Source organism: Leptomonas pyrrhocoris (genome assembly GCF_001293395.1).
Source record: "Leptomonas pyrrhocoris isolate H10 chromosome Unknown, whole genome shotgun sequence".
Classification (NCBI taxonomy): domain Eukaryota; phylum Euglenozoa; class Kinetoplastea; order Trypanosomatida; family Trypanosomatidae; genus Leptomonas; species Leptomonas pyrrhocoris.
In genome coordinates, this window is record NW_015438362.1 from 1,226,610 (window position 1) to 1,250,634 (window position 24,025).

At 56.1% G+C, this 24,025-nt stretch overlaps 6 protein-coding genes and 4 non-coding genes across 12 annotated transcripts; 2 read left to right on the forward strand and 8 right to left on the reverse strand.

Moving 5' to 3' along the window:
* Window positions 1-408: 408 nt before the first annotated feature.
* On the reverse strand, window positions 409-13,002 carry ABB37_04074 (putative ubiquitin-protein ligase; the record flags this gene model as incomplete). Its single annotated transcript, XM_015801623.1, has 1 exon — window positions 409-13,002. The coding sequence occupies one exon, from the start codon at window positions 13,000-13,002 to the stop codon at window positions 409-411; it is 12,594 nt and encodes a 4,197-aa protein (XP_015660243.1).
* A 786-nt stretch (window positions 13,003-13,788) lies between these two features.
* ABB37_04075 (hypothetical protein) lies at window positions 13,789-15,415 on the reverse strand (the record flags this gene model as incomplete). 2 transcript variants are annotated; one of them, XM_015801625.1, is made up of 1 exon in its annotated part: window positions 13,789-15,415. In XM_015801625.1, the coding sequence occupies exon 1, from the start codon at window positions 14,368-14,370 to the stop codon at window positions 13,789-13,791; it is 582 nt and encodes a 193-aa protein (XP_015660245.1). In that variant the 5' UTR covers window positions 14,371-15,415. The 2 variants fall into 2 exon arrangements, with proteins under 2 accessions (XP_015660245.1, XP_015660244.1); XM_015801624.1 differs by having other exon boundaries at window positions 13,789-14,419.
* Window positions 15,416-15,790: 375 nt separating this feature from the next.
* On the reverse strand, window positions 15,791-16,372 carry ABB37_04076 (hypothetical protein; the record flags this gene model as incomplete). The annotated part of the gene is made up of 1 exon (XM_015801626.1): window positions 15,791-16,372. The coding sequence occupies exon 1, from the start codon at window positions 16,364-16,366 to the stop codon at window positions 15,791-15,793; it is 576 nt and encodes a 191-aa protein (XP_015660246.1). The 5' UTR covers window positions 16,367-16,372.
* Window positions 16,373-17,003: 631 nt separating this feature from the next.
* Window positions 17,004-18,676, reverse strand: ABB37_04077 (hypothetical protein; the record flags this gene model as incomplete). Its single annotated transcript, XM_015801627.1, has 1 exon — window positions 17,004-18,676. Exon 1 carries the CDS (start codon window positions 18,537-18,539, stop codon window positions 17,004-17,006), a length of 1,536 nt encoding a protein of 511 aa, XP_015660247.1. The 5' UTR covers window positions 18,540-18,676.
* An 862-nt stretch (window positions 18,677-19,538) lies between these two features.
* ABB37_04185 lies at window positions 19,539-19,610 on the forward strand. Its single transcript has one exon. It is a non-coding gene; the product is annotated as a tRNA-Cys (tRNA).
* Window positions 19,611-19,650: 40 nt separating this feature from the next.
* ABB37_04191 lies at window positions 19,651-19,732 on the reverse strand. The gene has a single exon. It is a non-coding gene; the product is annotated as a tRNA-Leu (tRNA).
* Window positions 19,733-19,793: 61 nt separating this feature from the next.
* ABB37_04188 lies at window positions 19,794-19,865 on the reverse strand. The gene has a single exon. It is a non-coding gene; the product is annotated as a tRNA-Met (tRNA).
* A 73-nt stretch (window positions 19,866-19,938) lies between these two features.
* ABB37_04192 lies at window positions 19,939-20,010 on the forward strand. The gene has a single exon. It is a non-coding gene; the product is annotated as a tRNA-Pro (tRNA).
* A 310-nt stretch (window positions 20,011-20,320) lies between these two features.
* Window positions 20,321-21,088, reverse strand: ABB37_04078 (hypothetical protein; the record flags this gene model as incomplete). The annotated part of the gene is made up of 1 exon (XM_015801628.1): window positions 20,321-21,088. One exon carries the CDS (start codon window positions 21,086-21,088, stop codon window positions 20,321-20,323), a length of 768 nt encoding a protein of 255 aa, XP_015660248.1.
* A 468-nt stretch (window positions 21,089-21,556) lies between these two features.
* ABB37_04079 (putative acyltransferase-like protein) lies at window positions 21,557-23,728 on the reverse strand (the record flags this gene model as incomplete). 2 transcript variants are annotated; one of them, XM_015801630.1, is made up of 1 exon in its annotated part: window positions 21,557-23,728. In XM_015801630.1, the coding sequence occupies exon 1, from the start codon at window positions 23,357-23,359 to the stop codon at window positions 21,557-21,559; it is 1,803 nt and encodes a 600-aa protein (XP_015660250.1). In that variant the 5' UTR covers window positions 23,360-23,728. The 2 variants fall into 2 exon arrangements, with proteins under 2 accessions (XP_015660250.1, XP_015660249.1); XM_015801629.1 differs by having other exon boundaries at window positions 21,557-23,727.
* Between the last annotated feature and the right edge of the window lie 297 nt (window positions 23,729-24,025).

Consider the following 24,025-nt stretch of genomic DNA (forward strand, 5'->3'; position numbering starts at 1 on the left):
TGCTATCAGCTGCTTTTCCGTGTTCTGTTGTCCAGTGCGCCAGACAGCCAAACGCCACGTTCAGTAGAACAACGAAACGCAACGAACAGTTTTGGCTTCCACGAAACACTTCTGTGTTTCCGTGTTTCTTCCTCCGCCCTTTTCTGTTGATCGTTTTTCTTGTTTCCAAACTACAGACAATTCCGAACAGCCAACGAAGCAGATGCAAAAGCAAACAGGTAGAAAACACAAAAACAAAAAGCATAATAACGTGGCTTCAACAAACCACGCGAGGTGATGCACATAAGCGGTAAGAAATTTCAGAGAGAACGCAGTTTCGACAAGCTGGCTTTTTGAAGTCAGGAGAAGGCACTGCTCTACGGTATCTACATGTGAGGCAAACAAAGAGAAAGGAAAAGAGAGAAGATACTAATCCTCGTCGGAATTGAGCTGCGTCATAAAATGGGGCTGCGCGTCCTCCAGCGCGACAGACAGCTGCGGTGCTTCGTCTTGGTCGACAATGCGCGCGTTGAAGTCGGTGTCCATGTCCGCACAGTTTTCGACGCTGTAAAACAACTTCTGCTTCATCACGTCGAGCGAGCTGTAGTCGGGCAGCTCGATCGCAAAGAAGCACGTCGCCGCGCGCGGCAGCATCGTGTCCGGATCGGCCTGTGTGGTGAGGGGGAGAACGCGTAACTTGATGGGCAGCCGATCGCGGCCCGAGACGAAGCGGAGAAAAAGCCGGCGCTGCAGAGGTGTGGCTGCGTCCAGCGCCTTCCATAACAGCTGAACCCGCCGATCTTCACTCGTCAAGCCTTCGTAAAAAGCTCCCTTTCGCAGCTCCTCGGGCTTGTAGTCGGCCTGTCCGCAGATGCGGCGCTCCAGCTCGGCGGGCGTCAGCAGTAGCACCGCCACTTCCGGCACCACCGACAGTAGTCCCTCGCGCAGTTTGCGTAGCGGCACATCGAACTCGTGCACCCGCGCGTGTAGCAACGCCTCGGCGTACTCGTAACTGCGCCGCAGCGTCACCCGCACCTGCGCCCCGCCTTCCACCAACTCCTTCGTCGAGTGGTCGCTGAGTTGGGTGACGAAGTACTCCTCGCCGAAGACGTCCTCGAAGAGCTCCGCAGCGCTCCCCTCGTCACCGCCGCCCTCTTCTTCCTCCGCTGGCGCACCGCCTGGAGAGGCAGCGAGCTTGCGAAATTCGCGAACGCACTGCACGCAAATCGCGTCCACCTGCTCCACCTCCGTCTCTGTGATGGGGTATGCGCAGAGGTAGCGCCACACGAGCGGTGGCAAGAAAAGGTCCAGCGGGTCTTCGCTGCGGAAGGCGCCGCCCATGAGCCGGCCAATGAACACAAAAGCCTCAAGATCATACGGGGTGCAGGCGGACGCGGCGGGCACGAAGGCCTCGCGGTAGCTGCCCGTGTTGTGCACGTGGTTCGCCGTCGGCACGAAGAAGGGCAGGCGGGTCGACATCAACTCCCGACACATCTCGCTGAGATGCTCGCGAAACGGCCCGCCGGCGTCCTCAGCACCCTCGCCTAAAAAGACGGTGTTCCAAAAGCGCTGCCGCGTCTGGAAGATGCGTGGCGGCTGGCTGCCTAGCAAGGCAAAGGTCTGGCCGAACACTGACGCCTTTACCGACTGCGTATCGGCGTGTGCCTTGGCGCGGTTGATGGAGATGCGGTACAGCTCCGACCGCAGAGAGGACACCGCCAGAACGCTCTCGACCAGGTCGCGACGCACTGCACTGAAGAGCAGCGTTCGAATGGTGAGAAAGAGGAGTGTCATGAGCGATGGGTGGGGGATGTTTAACGAGAGAAACGGCAGTAGTGCGTTCGTGACGTTGCTGACCGCCTTGAGAACTTTGAACATCTCCCACGACTGCTCTGCGATCGCCTTTGCTTCCGTGACGGTGGTTTCGGGGTAGGAGTAGTTCATGAGGTGGTTTTTCAGCTGCTCTTCGCTGCTCTTCGTGAAGGCGTTCATGCCGTCGTCGGAGAACTTGTCGGTGGCGTGCACAATTAGGCGGTAAGGCTTGAGGTGAGCTTCCAAGTCGTCCATGCTGTGTGACGTTGACGCTGCAGGGGAAGAGACGCGTCCTTCGGCCGCCCCTGCTCCTGCAGCGAGATCCAACGTGCGGTGCGCGTGACTCAGCACCCGCCACACCTCCTGCATCGCCATCAGCCGCCGCATGGTGCTGGCCGCAGGCGCGTTGTTGTAAAAGGCGTCCATCCGCTCATTCCACGAGTCCGGCACCCCGAGCGGGTTGAAGCCGTCCGGCTTGTACTTGAACGGCGACGAGCCGAAGTTGAAGCTGATGGCGCTACCGGAGCGAAGCGAGACCGCGGGCACGTAGTACCGCCCTTGCGGGACCCCCTGGAACGTGCAGGCCTCCAGCAGCGGTGAATCCGCCTTGAGGGCGAGAACGCCGGTGATGGGTCGCCCGTTCAGAAAGAAGCTGAGCTCGCCGTGGGTGATGTCGAAGGCGCAGCCCAGCACATCCCCGGCGGTCCATCGACGCGGAATGTTCACCGGTTCCGGCACCCCGCGGTGCCACATCACGCGCCGGAACAAGTCCACCGCCCAGGAGGTGGAGGAGTCCCCGACGCCGTGGCCGTTGCCGTGCAGCGTCTCACCCTTCTCCATCCAGCCGATCTGCAGCACGCCTTGGGTGCGGAGGGTGACCTCGTAGTACCACGCACCGGCGCTCACAGCGCAATCGCCCATGACGGTCTCAAAGGCCAGCCCCATGTTTTTCACCTCTTCCATGTTCACCTGCACGTTGGCAGAGGCGTGCACCGAGACGTGCGCCGGGCCCACGCGCTCAATTGAGCCGGCAAAAGGGTCGGCCTCCTCGTAATAAAACGGCGGGAGCGGATAGCGGCCACCGGTGAAGAGATAGGCGGCGATGTCCTGCAACGAGCGCATTTGGTTGTAGGGAAAGACGGTGCCGAGGGACAAGTTGGTGGGGTCCAGCGGCAAGCAGCCGACGGGCACCTCATATTCGAAGTACGCCGCGCCAAAGTTGAGCGAGACGGAGGTGGCTAGGTCGATGGACACGTAAGGGTAGTACACCACGGACCTAGCCGTCTCTCTTCTGCCGGCGACGGAGGCAGGGGTAGGGAACGTACTACTTGCACGACCAGCGGAAGCACCAACACTGTTCAACACACGCAGCCCGTCAAACTCGCCCATGAGGGGAGACTGTCCAAACGACGACGACGCCACATCACCGAAAGAAGTTACGGCAGCCGCATTCTCGTTGGCGGCCTCCGCACCAAAAGAGAAGTGCACCGCCTCTACGCCGTTCACGAGGATGATGCAGCGCTGCGCAGGGACGTCCACGACAACACCCAAAAAGTCCTTGTTGCACCAGAGAGGCAGCGCGTCGGAGGCAAAAAGGCACCGCTGCCCCGCCCCGTCGTTGAAGACGCCACTGCAACCGTTGAAGGCAACGGGCTCGCGATCCTGCAGCGTAGCTCGCGTCAGCGGAAACGGCATCTCGTACTCCTCGCCAGCAGGCACCAGGATGGGCAGCACGCCGATGGAAATGCTTCCGGCTCCGCCCACACGGGCCTCGAAGTACCACCTCCCCGCCGTCAGCGGTGCAGCGGCGATGACAGACCCGCCAGCGCCATCACCGCGCAGCACGCATAGGCCTTCCGGGAGCCACATGTGCTCAAAGTTAGGCGAGACGCGCAGCTTTTGGATGGACACACGATCCTCGCTGCTGTCACGCTGGCGATACAGTTGCTGCTGCTCCTGCCGCTGCTGCGCAAACCGCGTCGTCTCCGCATCCGCGTCCGTGGCAGCCACAACAACAGCAGCATCAGCAGAAACTCCGGCTGGTGCGCCGCGCGGCGCGGAAGCTTGGCGCTCGAGAGCGCTCGTTGCCTCGCTCGCTGGCACGGTGCCAAGACAACGTACGCCGTTGCTGCTGCTGCCGCCGTGAGTCTTGGGGTCATGCAAGGTGTACCAGCACTGTGCCGCATCCCGCTGCATCACGTGGCTCTCCATGCTGAGTTGAATGAAGCGGCCGAGGACGCGCTGGGTGGAGAGACGCCGCCGGTAGTGGCGCACCGCCATGCGTCGCATGTTGTGCATCAGCTGCGGCATCGCCAGCGGGGGTGGCACCGTATCGTAGCGCTGCCCAAAGAGGAATAAGTCGTTGAGGCAGGTGAGGGCGAGAAGCCGCGTCTTGCTCGTGTTCCGCTGGGCTACCGCACACAACGCCGTTAAGCAGTTTACTGACCAAATGTACGCGGTGGGGGTGGCGGCGGTATTGGGAACACTGAGCACGGCGGACAACGCGCTGCGGAAGAGACGCATGGCGCGGAGCTGTAGTTGGTAGTCGTGCACCACCGTCATACGATGTCCCCAATTGGCGGCTTCCGCAGCGGAGCGAACCGTCACAAAAAACTTCGGCAGCCGAACCTCAAAGGAGGAGAGCATCGTCGTGTAAAACTCCGACAAGACCGTGCTCATGGTCCGATCGCGCGAGACGGTGACCAGACGCCACCGCGCTACGCTCCGCTCATCCATGAAGACGCCGTAGGAGCGCTGATCGGGCACGTTGACCTCGTACACGTCAGACGCGAAGGGCCGCTGCGGATGGGCCGACTCAAACGTGAAGAGGTGCTGCGGTTGCTGAGCGATGCGTAGCAGCTCCGCGAGGAGTGAGTCGCCCATCTCCCACAGCGCACCCGCGTTCGGGCGCTTCCCCTGCTGGCCACCACCACCGTTATCACATAAACTTGCCCACACCTCGCCCAGCAGCGTCGACATGGTCTCGTTGGACGCCGACACGGCCCAGCGCACCAGGCGATCCACACAGGCCCCGTCCGTCAGCGTTTCCACGACGCTCTGCAGCACCGGTGACGGAAGACGGTCGGGCGACTTTGCCACGTTGCACAGCGCGTGGACAAGCAGGTGCGCGCCGTGGAAGGCCGCGAGCTGCCGGTAATACCCACTGCATGCGGTGAGAAGTTGATCTCGAGGCAGCCCACGTGTTCTGCGCCACAGGACAGACTGCTGCGATGGCAGCGGTTCGCTGAGGCAGCGCATCTCCGCCTCCTCTGACTCAGCGCTGAAGTCCACCTCCTGCGCGCACGTCTGCCGGACCTGCCGTCGCTGCGCCGCCGCCACGCCAGACTCGTCCAAGTAGACGACGTCGCCCTCCGCGGTGATGCCCAGTACCAGAGCAGCGAGGGGCCTGGAGGTGTTCTCCACCCCGCTCCGCGTCGCCTTCAGCGAAAGTGCGACATGCGCATCCAGGAAAGTCGACAAGGAGGAGTTTAGTCGGTGCAGCTGCTCCACCATGGCGGGCCGCAACGCCAGCTCGTACACGTGGAAGTTGCGCATGTCCCCAATGAACGCGGTAGAGTCGAGTTGCCCCGGCACGCCGCCAAGCCGAAACTCCTCTTGAAAGAGCGGTCCGCCACCGTTTTTCATGGTGCGCGTGTCCATCAACATGCCGTTGCGGAAGAGCGAAAGCGTGGTGCCGGATTGCACAAAGGTCACGTGCATCCATGCACGCAAGTCCTCCTCCGCCAACGCGAAGGCGCAGAAACTCGAGGGGTCGGCAGGGTCGCACTGCGCCTCTTCACCGGGGAAGCACGGCAGCCAGCCAAACTCGATGTTGCTGTGCACGACGCGAGCAACCAGCTCCAATACATCCGAAGAAGAAGGCGATGAGGAAGGTGAAGTGGCGGTGGGGCTACCGCGAAGGATTTGTGCAAAGAGAATTTGGTGCCGCTCCTTGTTCGTCAAGCGGAGCGTGACGTCCACGGTGAAACTGAGCCCAACAGCCGTGTTGCCACGCACACGCACGCAGCCGCCGTTGAAATGGACCGTGTCAAACACCTCTCGTTCAGCCGGGTGGAGGAAAGAGTCCGAGGAGGATGAGGCGGAGAGCTGCGATTGATAGCGCGCCATCGATGTAATAGCGCCGACGGCGGCTCCGATCTGGTGCGCGGCGCCACGAGCAGCGCCAGCCCCGTCGTTGTCTTCGCTATCCTCCTCCTCATCCTCGCCGTCGTCGTCGTTGCCGCTGGAAACGCGGCGCTGCTGCTGCTGTCCGTACGCCCGCATCGTGTCCATCTCCGCTTCGTCCTCGTCGCCGTTTGTGTCCTCCTCCTCTGCGTCTGCATCGTTGTCGTCGTACTCCATCGTCGGCTCCGCAGGGCCGTCCGTTAGCTCGCGCTGCTGGAGGAGGTCCAGCGCAGCAAACGTGCGCAAACGCAGGGAGGTAGCGGTGAATTCTGGCGTGGTGGCCGACCCAACACGGACGAGGCCTCGACCTAAAACAGAGCTCGAGACGGGCCGTTCAACACCCTCGTTAGTGCCGCTGCGATCTGCTTGTGCGCTGTTCACACCGCGTGACAGGCCTCTTCGCTGACGATACTGCAAAAGCCCCCACAAGCTCAGCACGAGCTCCAGCTGCACCTCGTTCATGTCTGGCGGCGCTGCCTCCTCCGTCATCCCGATCACGGCAGACAACGACGGGGTGAGTTTTGGGGGGAAGACAATGACCCTACGCTCCACGCAGCGCAACAGCAGGCACGATAGCTGCGCCACAAGGCAGCACATGTCCTCACCCACACGAGCGGCAGCCAGTGAGCTCACCAGAGGGAACCACTGTTGTGCCAGCTGAACAACGGCGTCGACGAGCGATACATGAGACGGGTTGCCTTTAAGTGGAAAGGTCAGCGCGCCCGGAGCGTCGCCTTGCACAGTGACGTGCACAAAACGCAAGGGAAGCCTCTTCACTGCGTACGCGGAGGATGACGAAGTCGACGCACCGGAAAGGTTGAGGGCCGCATTCGTCGAGGCCGTCGTGTCAGATGCGTTAACCTCCAGCACCTCACAGATTTCTTCCGACCACAACGTACGCAGCAGCGTGACGGGGGAAACGAGATGTGTGCCAAGAACGGCCATGACGGTGTCCTCTGGCACAGCAAGTCTTGGGAGACCGCCCAGGACGGCCAAACCAAGCAGCGCGTCGCGACTTGGGCTCGCCACGACAGCGGCCGCCTTGCCGCCGCATGTCGAAATGTTTGGAGTGCACTTTTTAAAAGCGGTGTGTAGCCACTGTTGCAAGACTTCTCGCCACGCATGACACCCACGCTCGTCTTGATCATTGTTGAGGCGCTGCAGGAGAGCCAGCGCGAGCCAATGTACCGTGTCGCAAGATGTCACCGCGCTTACGGACGAGTTTGTCTCCGGTTCGTGACGCGTTCCGGATGCAGACATGCGTGTGTCCTGCGACGTCAAGACACAGCTCGCCAACTGCAGAAGGATGTCAAGAAAGCTGTGGGGTGGCGACGCCGTATTCGACGGAGCCTCCTTCGCTGCTGCCGACGGTGTTGGTGCTGGTACTGGTGGTGGAGGGGTGAGGTACATTGCGTGATACCATGTCGTGAGAAGCGCCGTGACGGCCTCGCTCTCGTCCTCGTTGAACGGGGCGGCACGCAACGTCGTCAGCAGCCATCGCCTCGTCATTGTCTCTAACAACGTGGCAAGCGCGGAGGTGTGCGGCGCGCTCACGCCATCCGGCACGCCGCGGAGTAGCTTGCACAGCAGTGTCAGGTGGCCCAGTAGTGTCGTGACGAACCGTGCTGGGAGGGTGCACTGCGAGAGCGGAGCAGCCGACGCAGGGGCGAGCGCGGCGACGAGTGCGTCAATACAGCTGCCCACCGGCTGTGCCAGCTCGATCAACGACGTCGTTGATACCTCCGGCCTTTGAGTGCAGGCCGCGGCTAACGTCGTCGCGGCGCGTGTAGAGAGTAGGCGAAACGCGTCCCATCCATCGCGGACCACACCGGCCGCGTCAAGCGCGTTTGTTAGCAACACCCGTTGTGACGTTGCCGGCGTCGACACTGGTGAGCCCCATGCCTGGTAGGCGAACGGGCTCGCCCCAAAATTGACCAGCACACAGCCCTTTCCCTTCATGCCGATGAGGGGGCAGAGTTGCGTCGTGGCGGGTGTCGTCTTGAGGGAGTGCACCAGCTTACCGTTCCGCGTCCAGAAGAGCTTCTCTGTGTCGATGTTCCACCCGCATCCGACGACGTCGCCCATGCCAAACGTCGAGCCGATGACGTGCGGACTGCGGTTGGCGTAGATGGATCCCTCAAACCCGTCGTAGGCGAACGAGTCTGAATCCCAGCCCGGCATCTGCGAAAGACTGTAATCTGCGGGGCCGAGGCCGATGCTGACGTAGCCGCCCTGGTAAACGTCAACGACGTGGACTTCGTAGTAATAAGAAAGCGCGCGCGCTTTTTCTCTTCGCTGCGGCGCGGTCCAGGTGCACGGTGCAACGCAACTGCCGCGGAATCCCGAGGAGCGCAGGGTGAGACCTGCCGCGCCCACTGTCATCGTACTCGCGCAGCCCTCTGGCCGCAATTTGGTCGTACGCAGCTCCGCCGGCACATCACCGTTCACGCACTGATACAGCACCTCTCGAGACTCCTCGGCGCCCCAGAGACAACGCAGCAGATCCGCCGACACGCCGACGGTCCGCAACCGTCGAAAGTCCGTGCGGCGAAACGGACAAGACAGCAAGGAGGAGAGAAGCAGCCCCCACGGCTGGGTCTCCTGCACGAGCGTGTACGCCTTCACCGCGGCCCGCATTAAGTGGAAAAACGCGCTCTGCAAACGGGTGAGCTGCTCAACCGAGCAGCCATCAACGCCATCGGCATAGTGCCAGCCGCACAAGGCGCGCGCGATAACCGGGTGCAGCACCCGCGCCAACAGGACGCTCCGACATGCCTCTTCGGTGAGCTCCCACAGCAGTTGTAACCCGACAAAGCGGTACCTGGCCTTTTCAGACCGCCACGATACCGCCGTCTTCATCTCCTCTGTGCTCACCTCGCTCTGAAAGCAAGCCATCACCTCAGCGCTGGCGTTCATGTCGGCCATATCTTCGCGCGAGGCCATGAGCGCCTTCAGTTGGCGCATGGCTTTCCAGCTCTTATAGAGCTTCTGCCAGCGTTTCCGCTCTGCAGCGCGGGCGGCGCGCGGATCTGCGGTGGCGATAGCGGTTCGCTTAGCCGATGCAGCGGACCCAGCAGCGGCTGACGGGTGCACTGCTGCTGCCACATCGTCTTCCTCCATGTCAGCGATCGGCTCAAAGAGGGCGAGAAACACGGCCCGCTCCCGCACCGTCGCCACGTACGCCTTCGACTCCTGCCTCTTGGATAACACCCAGGGGCGCAACTTGAGCACCAGCTGAAAGGCAGGCTGGAGATTTTCTTTGCTCGCGTCCCGCATCGCGCTCGTCGGGAGCAGCAACGCGCAACACGCTGCCATCACCTGCCGCTCCATCTCCCGCAGCTCCTCGTCACGCACTACTCGCAGCGCCGAAACATCTTTCCTCTGCAGTTCGTCGAAGGCTTTGCTGATGGCGCCAACGCCGCCCTGCAGATTCTTGATGAACGTGTCGCGCTCCGTGTTAGACTTGCGCTGTCCGTTACGGAGCAGACTCAGGTACGCCGGTTGGGCAACGTCGGAAGACGACGACGCGTTGAGCAATGCGGTGTGGCGGGCAGCTGCCACCTGCTGTGCGGTGGGACGCGGGTCGAGCAGCGCGCAGCCGAGCTGCGCGAGAGAGTACGTGATGGCTACGCACAGGCGAGACGCCCACCGCTTCGCCTCCTCGGAGGGAAACTGATCCATCAGCACGAGGAGAGACTCGCGACACCGCTGCAGATGCGACGCGCACGCCTCCAGCGCCGACGTGGGCAACAGCGGCAGCGAGACGGAAAAAGAAGCGAGTAGTGCGCCGACGGGGCTCAGCTGGAGGCAACGGAGAAGAGTGGGCTCCGCGCTGTTGTTCTGCCGCAGCGACGCCGCAACGGCGTCGATTATCTTGCCGCAGCACTTGAGAAGGGCGGTGCTGAACGCACATTGCAGTATCTCACGTCGCACCGCCCCGCCATCCACATCCTTACCGCCACTGGCGTCCCCACCGCCTGCGTGAAGCACCTCCGCCATGACCTCGAGGCAGTGACTGGTGCGTTGCAGCCCTTCCGTGCTCTGCGCACGGAAGGCGTGCGCCACATAGAACATGGCCTCACGGAACAACGCGGCGAAGAGCGCGGATAGCCGCTCCGCTGGCAAGGAAGCCAGAAGGTCGTACGAAATATGCAGCGAGCTGTAAAGCGAAAGGAGACAGGCATACATCGTGTTTACGGCAGCGGTTCGCTGCCTGCCGGCGTGCTTTTCCAGGAATTCAACACGGCGGGACTCGTCCAAGAAGCACTGGCAACAGCAGCGGAGCAGCGCGGAGGAGGAACAGGTCTGAACAAACGCAGGCTGCAACGCCAGTCGCGTGACGGCTTCCCGCAGCGGCGGTGTCAAAGTGTCACGTTGCCCTATATTGTTCTTGCCGTCCTCTTCGACCTCCTCTGCACTTTGCAGAAGCTGCTCAACGCTGCTGTAGCACCGACCCACGCGCTGGGCGAACTGCTGAGGGGAATTGTAGAAGCGTGTCAGCAAATTCAGCTCAAGCAGGCATGACGCCTGCTGCGCCAGCACAAGGTCCTGCGGCGGCGTCAGCGCCAATGCACGCCGCGCGAGACGAAGGAGCAACATCAGGACTTCGTCATCTTGGTCGAGCACAAAAGGAGGCACCGACGCCGCCCACGACGAGTGATCTGTCAAGAACTGCACCGCGGTGAGATAGCGCTGCGCATGGCGGGCGCTGCGAGTCAGCACGGCCTTCCCCCACGACCACGTCGACGTGTACGGAACTGGTTGTGTCGCCTCCACGTAGCCCACGTATGCCCACATCTCCCACAAACACACCTGCACCGCGGCGCTCGCTTCCGCCGCTCCTACGGCGGCGGTGGGCTTTGCTACGACGGCACAGCACACCAGGGAAGCACGAGTTGCGTGGCTCGAGACGCTCTTGATGGTCCACTCACTCGGCAGCTCCACGGTGCGCTGCGACACCAAACGGTGGTCGTCGCAGGCGTAATCGAAGACGCACAGCGTGTGATCAGAGCGCACACCGGCGACCGTGTACGACTCCGACGACGCAGCAAAAAATACCTCGTCTGCCTCCTCAATCCAGGCGAGTGGGACGAAGTCAGCGACGTAGAGTACGCTGCGCGGGTCGGCCAGCACGGGAACAGTGTCCACCGCGCACCAGTAGGGCTCTCCAAACGGCAGAAGAGCGTGCTCGTGGTGCGGCGCGTAGTCCATGATGACATTACCGTGTCCCTCGTTGAAAGGAAAATACCCGCACAGGCCGTCTTCGGTTCCACTAAGAGGACGGCGTGCGTCACGGATCAGCTGCGCGCTGGTCCGCGTGTGCTGCCAGACGCGCACCTCCGCGGCCATGCCAATGAAGCTCTTCCCCACGACACACTTCGCATCCGCGATCGCCTGAGGCGAGACGAGCGCTGGCTGCCGAGAGACCAACTCGTGGTCGAGCCACAGTTCCCATGTGGCGCCGTCGAAATTCAGCGCCACGTGCCACCATCGCTCCACCACAACGAGTTTCCCTGGTGAAGTGAAAGTTGCAAAGGAGGAGCCGAGCCGCGGAGTTCGCGCGCCGCCGCGCCACCGTACTCCGTTCCCGACGAGTTCCAACCCCAGAAGGACCTCATCCACTCCCTTGTCGCCGATGGAAAGAAACGTTTGATCCTTGTCAACGCTGCGGGGAAAGACCCACATTTCGACGCAAAAAGGGTGAAACAGCTCTTTTAAGGTGACTCGCCCAATCGAGACAGAAACTGACTTGGTGAAGTGAAACGCCTTGTGCTGCCCTGAGCCGCAATGGAGGACCGGAGAGCGGAGAAGCGGCTTCAGTTCCATGGTGGCAAATTCGTCCTTTCGTGTGGCATTATGAAGGGCGCTGATAGCGACCTCGCCCACATAGATGCTGCCACGTGTCCGCTGTGGCGGGTGAGAGGAGACCATACAGCATAGAGATATGGCCTCGCTGATGCAAAAGTGAAACCGCACTTCAGAGAACGGGAGACCCGCCGTCCGGAGGGCTAATCGTCCGTGGTGTACCTTTTCTTTGGCGGTGTTGTCATGGAGATGCGTCGAAAAGTGCCAGTACTGCTCGTCCCGCCCAATTGCTTTGATGCGAAGCACGCAGGTGGGGCTAACGTACAGCACCACATCACCACGGCCGCCTGGAAGTGGTTCGGTGCCGCGCTGCAAAAAGCGGGTTTCCATTGTGCCCATCGCTTCAAAGTGTGCAACGTGCGTGTTCCCCAGAAAGCGTGCCGTGCGGTCGCTGAAGAAGCAGCGCAGAGTGTCTTTGATGCGAAAGTGCGCTGGCAAAACGAGTGTCTTCACGAGAAAGCTCGCGGTCGTCGTGGCGGAAACGCAAACGCAACGCGATGGTGTCGTGCACGGGAGCACCTCAGGCCCGAGCTCGAGCGTGCTGTCCTGCGCGAGAAGACAGTTCAAGAGCAGCGAGAGTCGGCCACTGCGCAGAGCAAGATCGTGCTTAGCGCGTGCAACGGCAGCTTTTGTTCCGTCATTGAGGACTCCATCGCTAGAGTGCATCTCCACCATGCCAAACAACTCGTGGCAAGACTGTGGGGAAGCGAGTTCCCAGTTCACGTGGGCGAGGCTGTCAAGGAGAACCGACGCGTATGCTCCAGCTTCCTCCCTATTCGTGAGAGCTCCCAAGAGAGCAATTGTCGAAAGGAGGCTGGTGTGCTCACTTTTTTCCGGAAGAGATACGCCCATGAGTGCGATCGTCTCGCTGAGACGCTGGCGAATCCGCCTTGACGAAGACAGAGAAACTTTCAGCTTGCGAAAACGCGCTGCAAATACTCGCTCTATGCGTGTTGAGTGCGCCGACAGCCTGTATTTCACGCTAGACAGCATCGCACGCTGCAACTCAGGCGCAAAAGCAGCGTCAAGAAGGAACAAGGGTGCACCTGCGACATCGTACTCCGTTGACACATCACCGTTGAACGTGTCTGCTGTTGTGTCGTCGCTGTCGACATCACCGTCGATCACGTCCGCGACGCTGAGCATGCCCCAGTCTTCCATGTCGGCGTCGTTTTTTACGTTTCAAGTTTCCGCGAAAGCAGTGTCGCCAACAAGGCGTAGTAGACAAAGAACTGAGCAAGCTCTCTCCTTTGCTGGGCAGTGCAAGGAGAGGCTTCTCGGTCGTACGCGAAAGAAATCACCCTTTGAAAGCTGTTGTGAAATGCAAAAAAAAAACCTTACATATATGGTGCGGTCTACGTGCTTTGATTTGCACAAAAACACTAATTTACGAGAAAAAATGGGATAAAAGAAGGCAGGTGTGTGGAAACGTAAAAGTCAAGATGAAGTACATCCTGTGCTATCAGCACTTTCATTGTACTTGCGCCGTAACTCACTAATGCGTCACCTGTCCCACTTTCATGGGATTCAACCGTCAGCCAAGCACGGTTAACGCGCCTCCTCTTTCCCGTATATAAGATGAGAGACGCCGTAATACTGCAGAGTTGGCTCCTTTTCTTCACTCCACTTTTTTTTTGGACGTAACAGGTAACACTGCCTTCGAAGAACGACGTACGTACAAAAAATGCTGTCCTTTTTCGCTGCTTTTCAGCTTGGTCGCAAGAGTACAAACGCTTTCGATGCAGAATTGAGAGCCAAAAGAAACTTCACAAGGGAAATTGCTAGCGCAACAAAGTTTTGGAAGGAGCAGAACGATTATCAGACGCTGAGCCGTTAATACAAAAGAAAAAGATTTCATCAGTTCAGTTTGCAAAACACGCGCTTGTAAGACTGAGTTGACACTTTCTCGCTTTTTTATTACTACGATGACCTATGCAGTTATAAAACCTAAACAACACGGTTGGTAGACATAAGGTGTGTGTAAACCTTATTCAACAGCTGAGATGCAAACTCTTTAGGAAGTTGCGTGCGATCCACTTCGATGAAACACAAGGAGCACGCCGCCAACAGGCATGCACGCGCGCACGTTTCAGGATAAAGGCAAAGATAGCAGACGTAAAGCTTTTGTGACAGCGCAAGAGCTACGCGCGCCATGCATTCACGGTTTCTATACACATTTGGTGCGTGCAATGTCAGCGTTTTGAGTTCAAGCCGCAAACAGCTCTCGATCAAAATGACATTTGGTCTCACATATTCGAATATTAACGCCTCGACCGCAGCCACATCCACCTCATTAACGTCTTTTCGCATCTCAAGCAGCCCGGGTAGCTTGGTGCTTGCGCAGCATCCTTTCAGAGCATACGACATGCAGGCCGCCATCAACACCTCATCGGGCACTTCCACTTTGAGATTTGTGCGCGTCATATGGTAAATAACTGCCATGCGGTTCCACACACTTCGTGGGCATTCTACATTGTATAGTTCGGGATCGATTGTGTGGCCTTGGATTTCTGATGAATTGTTGCACATTTGTGTACTGCTGTTCGCAGATATGATGAGGCCCTTTACGATGTGAATCTTCGTATTGGAGCAAAGCAGGATGTGAGAAAAGAAAGAACAGCACGAGGGTACAATCTCGAGAAAGAAAGGGACGCTTAAATAATAAAAATAATAGTAATAATGCGCATAGAAATTGCGGTGCGCGAACTAATGTTGCACAGCTTTCTGCCTTTTCAGCGCTTACAGTAACGTCAAAAAATATTTATTAAAATAAATGGTGAGGTGTCGATAGGTATGCATTTTACACTTGTGTATTTTGCAGTGATACAAGAAGAGTAAATGTCCTACCACAGCCACAAAAAAAAGGCTAACGAACAAAGGAAAAGAGTTCGATCGCTCAAGCAAGGATGAGTCTCATCTTTCACTTCTATTTGTATTATCAAGTACGACAACGATCATCACGGGTAAAACATGTGCGATGGATAAAAACAACAACAAAAACGCTAACACCTACACGGTACAACTCTCAAATAAATCTTTACAGCCTCTTTTCTCAGAATAAGACACAAACTGCTTGCGAACAGAGTTGCTCAGCTGCTTTCCGTCGCTGCTTCCGTAATCGTATCGGAGATCTGGATGCCCTGCATCATGCTCAGGCCGAACCAGAGAACTCCGATGAGTGCAATACCAATTGTGAGACCCGTGGCCGTCGTGCTCGACATGGCAATGGTCACCTCCGTAGGGTTGGTGTTATTCTTTGCAGCAGCTGCTATGTGCAGCACAGCAAGAAGCACCGCAATAAAAGCTAGAGATATGGATTTCATCCTCTTCTCTGTTAGGTGATTGGCGTGGCACACGAACCTAACACGATTCTTGAAAAAAAAAATTTCTCCTTCTTTTAAGAATGCCAATTTGTAGAATTGCGACGAAAAAGAGAGAGAGAGAGAGAGAGAGAGAGAGAACGAAGAAAAGGTAACGTGAAGTACCTTCCTTTTCCTTAATATATATATGGTTCCTCTTTCGCTGGAACAATTGGTTGTCCCGTTTGTAAGTCTGAGTTGCGTGCGAGCACTGCTAAAAAAAAAAACCAGAAAATAATATATAAGCAAGCAAAGACAAATAATAGGGAATTGGGGGATGTTACGAAAATGATTAAGAAATAACAAGTGAAAAAAAGTTAGACACTTTTCTTTCCTGACAGCAAGCAATTCTTGAGAAAATAACATATGATCAATTTGTCAAAAACTACTCGTCGAAACGAAAAGTCACGGGGATTTACATTCGATTCAGCTTTTCCTTTTTCATTACCGACAAGCTTACGAATTCTAAAACGCTTTTGAACCCTGTTTTTCAATTTGTTATTAAGTCTGAACGGTTAGTAGTTGATCTGTGAGAAATGATAATAACGATAAGCAGCATTCAGCACTGGCGTAGTTCACGCTCTCGCAGCTCAGTTCTCCTCTTTCCCTTTGATGTGGCGCAAATACCATGCAGACCAAGCCGTTCGTTCGCTTTCTGGAATGGATGCGTAGCTTTGGTAATCCGCTGTTTCGCGCTTCAACCGCAACCAATTGCGCAGCGTTGCTTCGTCAGGCGCATCGTCGCCGAGGAGCTCGTGCTCGAGAAGTGGCAGAGCATCAAAGTCGACGTGCTGCAATCTGTCAACAGCGTTCTCGTCTTGTGAAAGATCATCAAGCAGCTCATCGATTAATTTGGTACAGCTGCCGCCGTCGTGGAAATTGTCATTAGTGTTACTGTTGTACGATTCATCGAACAAGGTGGGACAGTGAATACTGCCTGAAGCCGTTCGATTTATGCTCGCCCGCTGCCGAATAGCTTCGTGAATTGGGACCCTCTTTTTTACATCCCCGAGAAACTCTAATGCCGTGTCCCGGCGTTCTTGAAGATATCGTTGTTTCCACTCGATCCCGTCTGTACCATCAGAATACTGCGAGAAGCAGCGATGTGCAAATACTGAGGCACTTCGAAACAACTCGAGAGATGTCGGAGGAACGTTGTGCCTCATATTTCCTACACAGTTTTGTTGGTAACGAAATCCGAGATTAACAACAAATTACATTAATAGAGAAAAAAGTTAGAGAAAGGCAGCACACGAACACATACAAATACACAAGAAAGACGATAATTAAAAGATATTGGAGTGGCACAGCGATAGATCATTACGTACTCTCCATTATCAGCTTTGCAGAAGGTAACGAAAAGCAACACAGATATTTTTCATCATAATAATAGTACTTTGCCGAATTTCGAATTTCATGTGAGAAAACTCAACAGTGGTGCTAGTGCTCACCTAGAGCATTGTATATTTACGCCACGTACAACTCTTTTTTATTTTTCTCGTGTGTTTGCTACTGTTGTGTTGCATCAACGCTACTGCTTTAAACTTGTTTGTGCTTAAACACAGTTTTTTTTTCGTAAAAAAGAAATTGCCATGTGGGGAAAAGACGGCGTAAAAAATGTAGCGTCGCTGATAACTCTGTAGACGAAATAGAAAGAATTCATGCAGGAGTACAACTTTTAAAACGAGAAAACCGCCAAAAAGAGGAAAAACGCTAAAAGAAAAATGTGTATATATGTGTGAATAAAATGCTGCCGAATACCGCGCATTTATATTTTCAAAACAAGGTAAATGTTTTAAACGTTTATTCTAGTTTCCGGATGGTAATGTGTGACAGTAGTGCGAGGTTCACGTTTTCGTCACTGCCTAACACTTTTTCGCGTAACGACTGGATGCGTTCGCGAAGCTGATCAGTTGAAGTCAAAGTTGTCATTCGAACACAAAAGGCGGTGAAAACCCTTGTATCCTCACGTGGGATAAGACCGTTTACAGAATACGATAATTTCCGAAAATCAATTTTGTTGCTGGCGGTGATAACGCAGGCCTTGTCTTCCGTCGCGAAAAACAGAGATTCAATATCTTCTGAGGAACAGGGAACGTCGCATTCCAGTACAAACGTGTTGCTGTTGACCAGTTGGTCTGCTGCGCCCAAGCACATGTAGTAGGCACTGCCGAAGGCTGAAATAACATTCTCCGTCTCAGCTGTGACGTCCGCGTACAAGTTGTGCAAAATACAAAACGCTACGCCAGTCATGTACGCATCATAAGCAGCTTCGTGTGCTTTGCTTTGCATCTTGACAGTCTGGTCGTTATAGCTGTAAAAACCTGGCGGGAGTCGGAACTTTCGAGAAAAAGTGTCGAGGGACAGTCCTGCACGGCGACGACATTCTTGGTAAACAACACCGAGGTGGGTGATTGGAAACGCTGCATCGCCAGATAGTTTGCTGACGATTGTTTTCGTATCGTAGATGTGGGGCATGCATTTCAGCATTTGTTGCTTAAACTGAGCATAGTTCTTCGGGAGCGGTTCTTGATGCATGTGAAACATAAACATAGCGTCTTGCATGAAGTTGTGTCCAACAACGGGCTTTTTGCTGTCGACCAAAATTTTCCAGAACTGTCGAAAGCCGAGCACCTGTGCGCGTTCGCGCTCTTGCTGCAGAACTTTCTTTTCCTTTTCTGCCGCCCACTCCGTGTCACCGAGTTTTCGAAGAGTGAACTTGATTTTTTGGGCCAGGTAGGGCCTTCCTTCGTAAGCTGCGGAAATTCGATAATCACTGCGGCGCTCTATGAAACGTTGCAGCCGTTGAGCGAGATCTGTTGCACACGCGAGTTCTTTTACGACTTTTTCGCCATCTGTCGAGAGGAGTTCCTGAGCGGCTGCCGCGAATTCATTAGCGATACTCTTTTCCTCATCATCTGCAAAAGAAACGTCTTGTTTAGCCTCGAATGCTTGCTCCTCCTGTTCATTGCAAAACGCCATACCTGAAGTGAGCCACATCTGAAAATTCAAGTTATTAGCTGCGAGGAAGGAAATAGCGGTAAGACCTAGTCTCAAATCACCGGTGCTGTTCAGCAGGTAAAAGTTGTATGGCCGAACCTCGTGCGAGTTGTTGTCAGCCTTTGTAAACAAGGCTATGCCCATTTGAAATGCGCTGTACGCCTCCACTGCCACGCGCTTTGCATAATAGACATCATCAGGAGAAGCACCCATGGGCAGATTCGTGCCGGGAATATCCACACCTGTCATTTCTTGATCGATGGCACAGAAATCACACCGCTTTACCTCTCTCGTAAAGTCTGCGAGGGCAAGCAGTTGGTTGTACTTCGTAATGTCCATTTTGTCGTTTGGGTGCTACGAGGGTGCAGAAAAACACTCAGGTTGGATTCAAACTACTGAAAAGGAAGAAGCGCTGGGATGCACAAACAGCAATGCGACTAAAAGCAACGCGTTAAAAGAAGAAAATGTGGAATGTCTATCGTTATTGATATCGTTGAAATAAACAGGAAGAAATAGTTAAAACGAAGAGATTGTAAGAGAAGAGAAGTGGAAGCTTCTGAAAAGAAAGTCAGCTTGATCAACGGAACCTGTGTGCAAGTGACTACCGCGTGAGTAGTCGTAATGGTGCGAAAGCCACTGTGTTGCCGTTCGGTACGTCTTCCTTTCACATTCGCAAGGTTGCTGCCATGACTGCGAGGACAAACGCGGACAATGCCGTCGCGGTTGTAACAGCGCTTCAGACGTACATGAACAACTTAAGCGACTCATTTTCTGCTCGTGTTGTGAATGGCGATGCAACCGGACTTTTGTGCGGCTCCGCCCTCTGAGTTTTCTCTGGAGAGAAGAAAACAAACTGGGCGACGTTGTATTGCTGCATTGAGTGCTGGGGATTGGGGAGGGGGCGGGGTAGAGAGTTGGGTTCCACTTTAATAGCGTATTAAAAAACAACAACACACGAGCAGGAGGCGCGGCCGCTAAGGTTGCAAATGGGGAGGGGGCACACGGGGGCCCGGTTAACTGGCTGTTGAGCAACGTGAATCTGTGCGAAATGGGGATGAAAAGCTTCAACTGCATCAGGTGAGAGAAGCAGACGGAAGAGCTGGTGTTCGGTGGCGGTTGCAATGACGGCAATTCTCGTTGTTTCGCTGATCACGAAAAGGTGTCGCGATGCTCTGTGCAGAGCCTCAAAATTTGTTATCAGTTTGGGAGCGCTGCTTAGTAAAAGTCGAAGCAGCGATTCCAGTTAATCTGAGCAATAGTGTGCTAGGGGCTCCCTCAAGCTCGTCCTCCGGCTATTGATAGTTTCTGTGGTACAATTTGCAGTCCCTATCTGCCGTCGGATTCATAGCTCAGTGGTAGAGCATTCGGCTGCAGTCCGAATGGTCCCCGGTTCAAACCCGGGTGGGTCCTCTCTTTTTCTCCCGCGCCGCGGGGCGCGCGACGCGAAAAGTGATGAGAGTGGGGTTTGAACCCACGCCCTCGAAAGGATTGGAACCTTAATCCAACGTCTTAGACCACTCGACCATCTCACCTTGTCCGGCCACGTGAGGCGGGGGTTTGTTGACTGGGGCGGGGCTGCGCGGTGCAAAAGTATAGCACCGATTGGTTTCGATCCAACGACCTATGGGTTATGAGCCCATCGCGCTTCCACTGCGCTACGGTGCTGCTGTTCGTACGCTCTTCTTTCCTGGTCTGTTTATAGTCAGTTGCTCCTGGGCGTGTGATGTTTCGGACGTAAGGTCGTTTGGTCTAGTGGTATGATTCCTGTTTTGGGTACAGGAGGTCACGGGTTCAATTCCCGTAACGACCCGAGTTTTTCGTCGAGAGGGGCGGCGGGGGCGGGGAGATGGAAGACACGAAAAAGCGGCGGAGAAAACACCAGCCGGCGGCCAGGCGGCGCGGCGAGCGCGTGGTGCGGCGCCTGCTTAACGATGGCGGTGGGTGTTCCACTCGTTGTGCGACAATAAGAAAGGGGTGGTATTAGTAGTAGTACGCTTTTTCGTCAATGAGACAAGTTAAAGATGCGTTACACGTGGTGGAGTCTCCTCCTTAACCCCAAAACAACAACAGCAACATAAAGCCACAGAGCTGCACTGCGACTCGACAGGGCCGCACGCGATTCACACACGCCGGCTCGCGAGCGCGGCACCACGCTGCTCCTTAAGACGCTTCTGCCGCTTCGCCTCCTCGCGCGCCTTGGCACGGCTTTTGACGCCGGCCAGCGAGTCCTCCGTCTTCTTCACCGATAGATGTTTGGTGCTCCGCTTCGCCGCAGAGGGCTTGGCGGCGTGGAACTTGACGGCACGCTTCGGCAGCGTCACGGGGGCCTCCTTGCGCACCTCCGCCACAGGGCGAAGTCGCTCCGCCAGCTGCGCCAGCACCGCTCGCGTCGGTCGAGGGCGATTCGCCAGCGAGAAGCCAACGGCATTCACGACCATCACCGTCTCCTTTGTGCCGTCCCAGATCTCGGTCAAAATTTCAACGTCGTCGGCGTCGCTGAGGCTGGGCATACGGAGGCCCTTCGCGGACGCCAGCTCGTCCATCTCCTGCTGCCGCAGCGCCTCGAGCGTCTTGATGCGGCCGAGTGGCGGGTTGCGCTGCGCCTTCAGTTCCGCCAGCTCCTCATCGTTGCGCTCCACGTACAACTGCGCCAGAAGCGCTACCACGTCATCCGGCACCGCCTCCGTTACGTAGCCGAGAGCACCGCACTGTTCACGAAACCAAAAAAAGCGCATGAGGTGCAACGTCTGCTCGGACTTGAGTCGCGTCTTCTGCGCGTCCAGTCGGATGGCGCGCTTCTCCTTCTTTTCTAGCTGGCGGACGGAGCGGTCGCGTGGGTGCGGCACCGCCCGCTTCTCGCGAGCGGAGTTCAACAACGCACGCCGCATCGCGGCGAGAACACGCAGTGGGAGCGGAAACGTGAAAAAAAAAGGGTTATGGTCAGCCACCTGCGGGCAACACTGGGCGGCACACATGAGAGGTGTCCAGAGGGGTGAGTGAGTAGGAAGGGAAGGGGAGAGGAGGGAGTGCAAGGTGATGGTATGAGAGAGAAAACTCGCTTCATGCTGCGTGGGAACGGCATCGCGAGCGTTGACCGTGCAGGCTCTCTGCCAAAGTGACGTTTGCGGCGGAGCCGATGAAGCGCGCAATCGCGAACAAAAGTTGAGTTTCTTTCTTTTGTTGTGGTTGCTTAATACAGGTATACAATACTACGGGAAAACAAAAAAGCGGGGATAAAACAACACAAGCCGCACCAGCCAGCCAACAAAACAGAAACACACGTGAGTTACATAGAGGGACGCAATGGACTCCTTTACTTTATTGGACGTGTACAGTGACGAGTCCTTTTTTGAAGGTCAGTAGGTGGTCGCTCTGACGTTCTGCGAGTACCACAAATACTGCAGCAGGTACGTGCACATCACTACGAGCACGAGGATCACAAGGTTCTCCAGGACGGTGAGGAGAGAGGCGTTGAAGGGCAGCATAAACTGCCGCAGCCGTGGCGTCGCTATCGAGAGTCGGTACGAGACGCAGAGCAGCAGCAGCGCGAAGACGCCGAAGTCACACAGGGGGTGATCGCCAGGGAGCAGGTGTAGCGTGTACAGCGGTCCGCCGTTGAGACCCGTCGTGGCCAGAAACACGTGGTTGTGCGCCACGTATGCCTCAACGGCAAAGGCACCAAAAAACGTGCACAGGGGCAGGTAGAAGCACCGCACCGTGCGAAAAACGCAGCGCAGCGCCACAAAGGCCAATATAGGAGCCCAGGAGAAATAGGGCACATACCTATCGTAGTCAACCGCCCTGGTCTTCAGAGCGACATACGCGTACACAGCTATGACGGATGCCGCTGCAGCAGCGACGGCACACTTTATGACTGTTCCAACTGGTCGCTGGTTGTCTAGACGACGCAGCAGCCCGTTCAAGAACGAGGCGCGGTTCGCCACCAGCACGCCCACCAGCCAAATCCAGTGGTCTAACCTGCTGCGAAACTGCCACTCATCGAGCGGATCTACACCCACGACGGGGTTGTCGTAGCGGACAAGCCAGTAGAGTGGACTCCAGAAGAGACGGAACACTTCCGGCGAGAACGGGGTATCCCACAAGACACATCCCAACACCACGACCGCGCCGATTTTCATCCCTACAACGCGGCTGCCGCTCCGCATCAACGGCCCCACGCTCATCATCAGGTGCACCGCGGCCATCACGAAGGACTGAACGGCGCAGATGGGGTACAGCATATACTGGTTGCCCATCAACGCGCACGTGACTACCGCAAGGAAGTTCATCTTCCACAACGACCGCAGGAGAAGGACAGCGGACTGCTGCTGCGGTAGCTCGCTATCGTAGCGCACGTAGCTCGTAAAGGCCGTCAAAAAAGCGAAGCACGACACGCATACGCGCACCAGGACATTGATGTGCACGTTGTGGAAGTAGCCGTACATGACGTAGAGCACCAGCACCCACCCCAGCCACTCCTCCACATGGTGGTGGTTCAGCAGCGCCTCGGACGCCTGCAACTCCGGCCCTGTTGATGGTGTTGGTGTTGCTGCTGACGGCAGCAAACCGGCGCGCGCGTGCTCGACTTCGGCATGCGAGGAAAGACGGATGCGCCGCGCCGTGGCCAGCGCTGCACAGACGAAGGCGAAAATGAGGAACAAAAAGAAGTCTGCACTGCCCACGCAGGGTCGCCGAGGCAGCAAGGCAGTGCGATCACAGACGAAGAAGAGCAGCAGGTAGACGCTGACTTCGCACGCTGCGCGCGTTGCCGCGACCGCGTCACGGGTGCACCGAAGCCAGGTGAAAATAAAGTTTGACACGTGCAGCCCGATGGAAAAGAAGCACAACGTGAAGGCGGTGAGCTGCATTGGCGTGAGGGCCCCAGATGGAAACTGGTGGACGTGAACGCGAACCACCAGCGACAAGAGCCACGTCGACACAAGCGCGATGCCGTAGAGAAGCGCCACGGTGATGAGGGCGGTCAACTCAACGTGGGCAAGCCGCCTCCACACCGACATCGCGGACGCATCTCTTTCCACGTTCACGTCATCGTCCGCCGCAGCTGAAAAAACGAATCTTGACCCCAACTTGCTGTCGCCGTCACGAAACTCCGACCCGCTGCTGAACACGCTCTCATGTAGCTTTGGGCTCGACAACATTACAACCCGCTACGGTGCAAAGAGCCGTTTCGTTTCCTCCTTTTTTTTTCCTTTTTGAGTTCCTTACGCAGTGAAGAAATAAGCGTTTTGATAACAACGATATTTAATACAGACCACCAAAGAAGTGTTAACCTAGAGGATATTCACAAAGAAAAAAGACATGAATATAAGGGGGAAGGGAGAGCCTACGAGAAGTAGACACAAACACTCACGCACGCCTTGGTGGCATCCGGTAACTAAAACTATAGAAGAGTCAACGACGCGAAAAAATTGAAGAGTATTTTTGGTACAGTGGAAGAAGAAAACGATTTCACATGTTGCTCTCGTAAAGAAAGAGCTCCTTCGCACACATACCAAGAAAAAAAAACTGACCGCAGCAATACATCACGTCAACGCGGTATCACCCACACATAAATAGACACGGAGGGTACGGTCAATGAGGAGGGGGAATGTAGAGTAAAATGGGGAAAAACAAACGAAGTGAGCAGGCGTGCGCTGACTGTTGAAACCAACTTATATATAGCACTTCCAGAACGAAAGCTAAAAAAAAACCCTGAAACGAGGCAGCAAGGCCGCTAGGCGCTTTTATCCGCGAAACACACATTTAACAATCCCAGTTGCGGGGATGGGAGACGCGCGTTGGCGTTTGCGGTGATGACCCCCCTT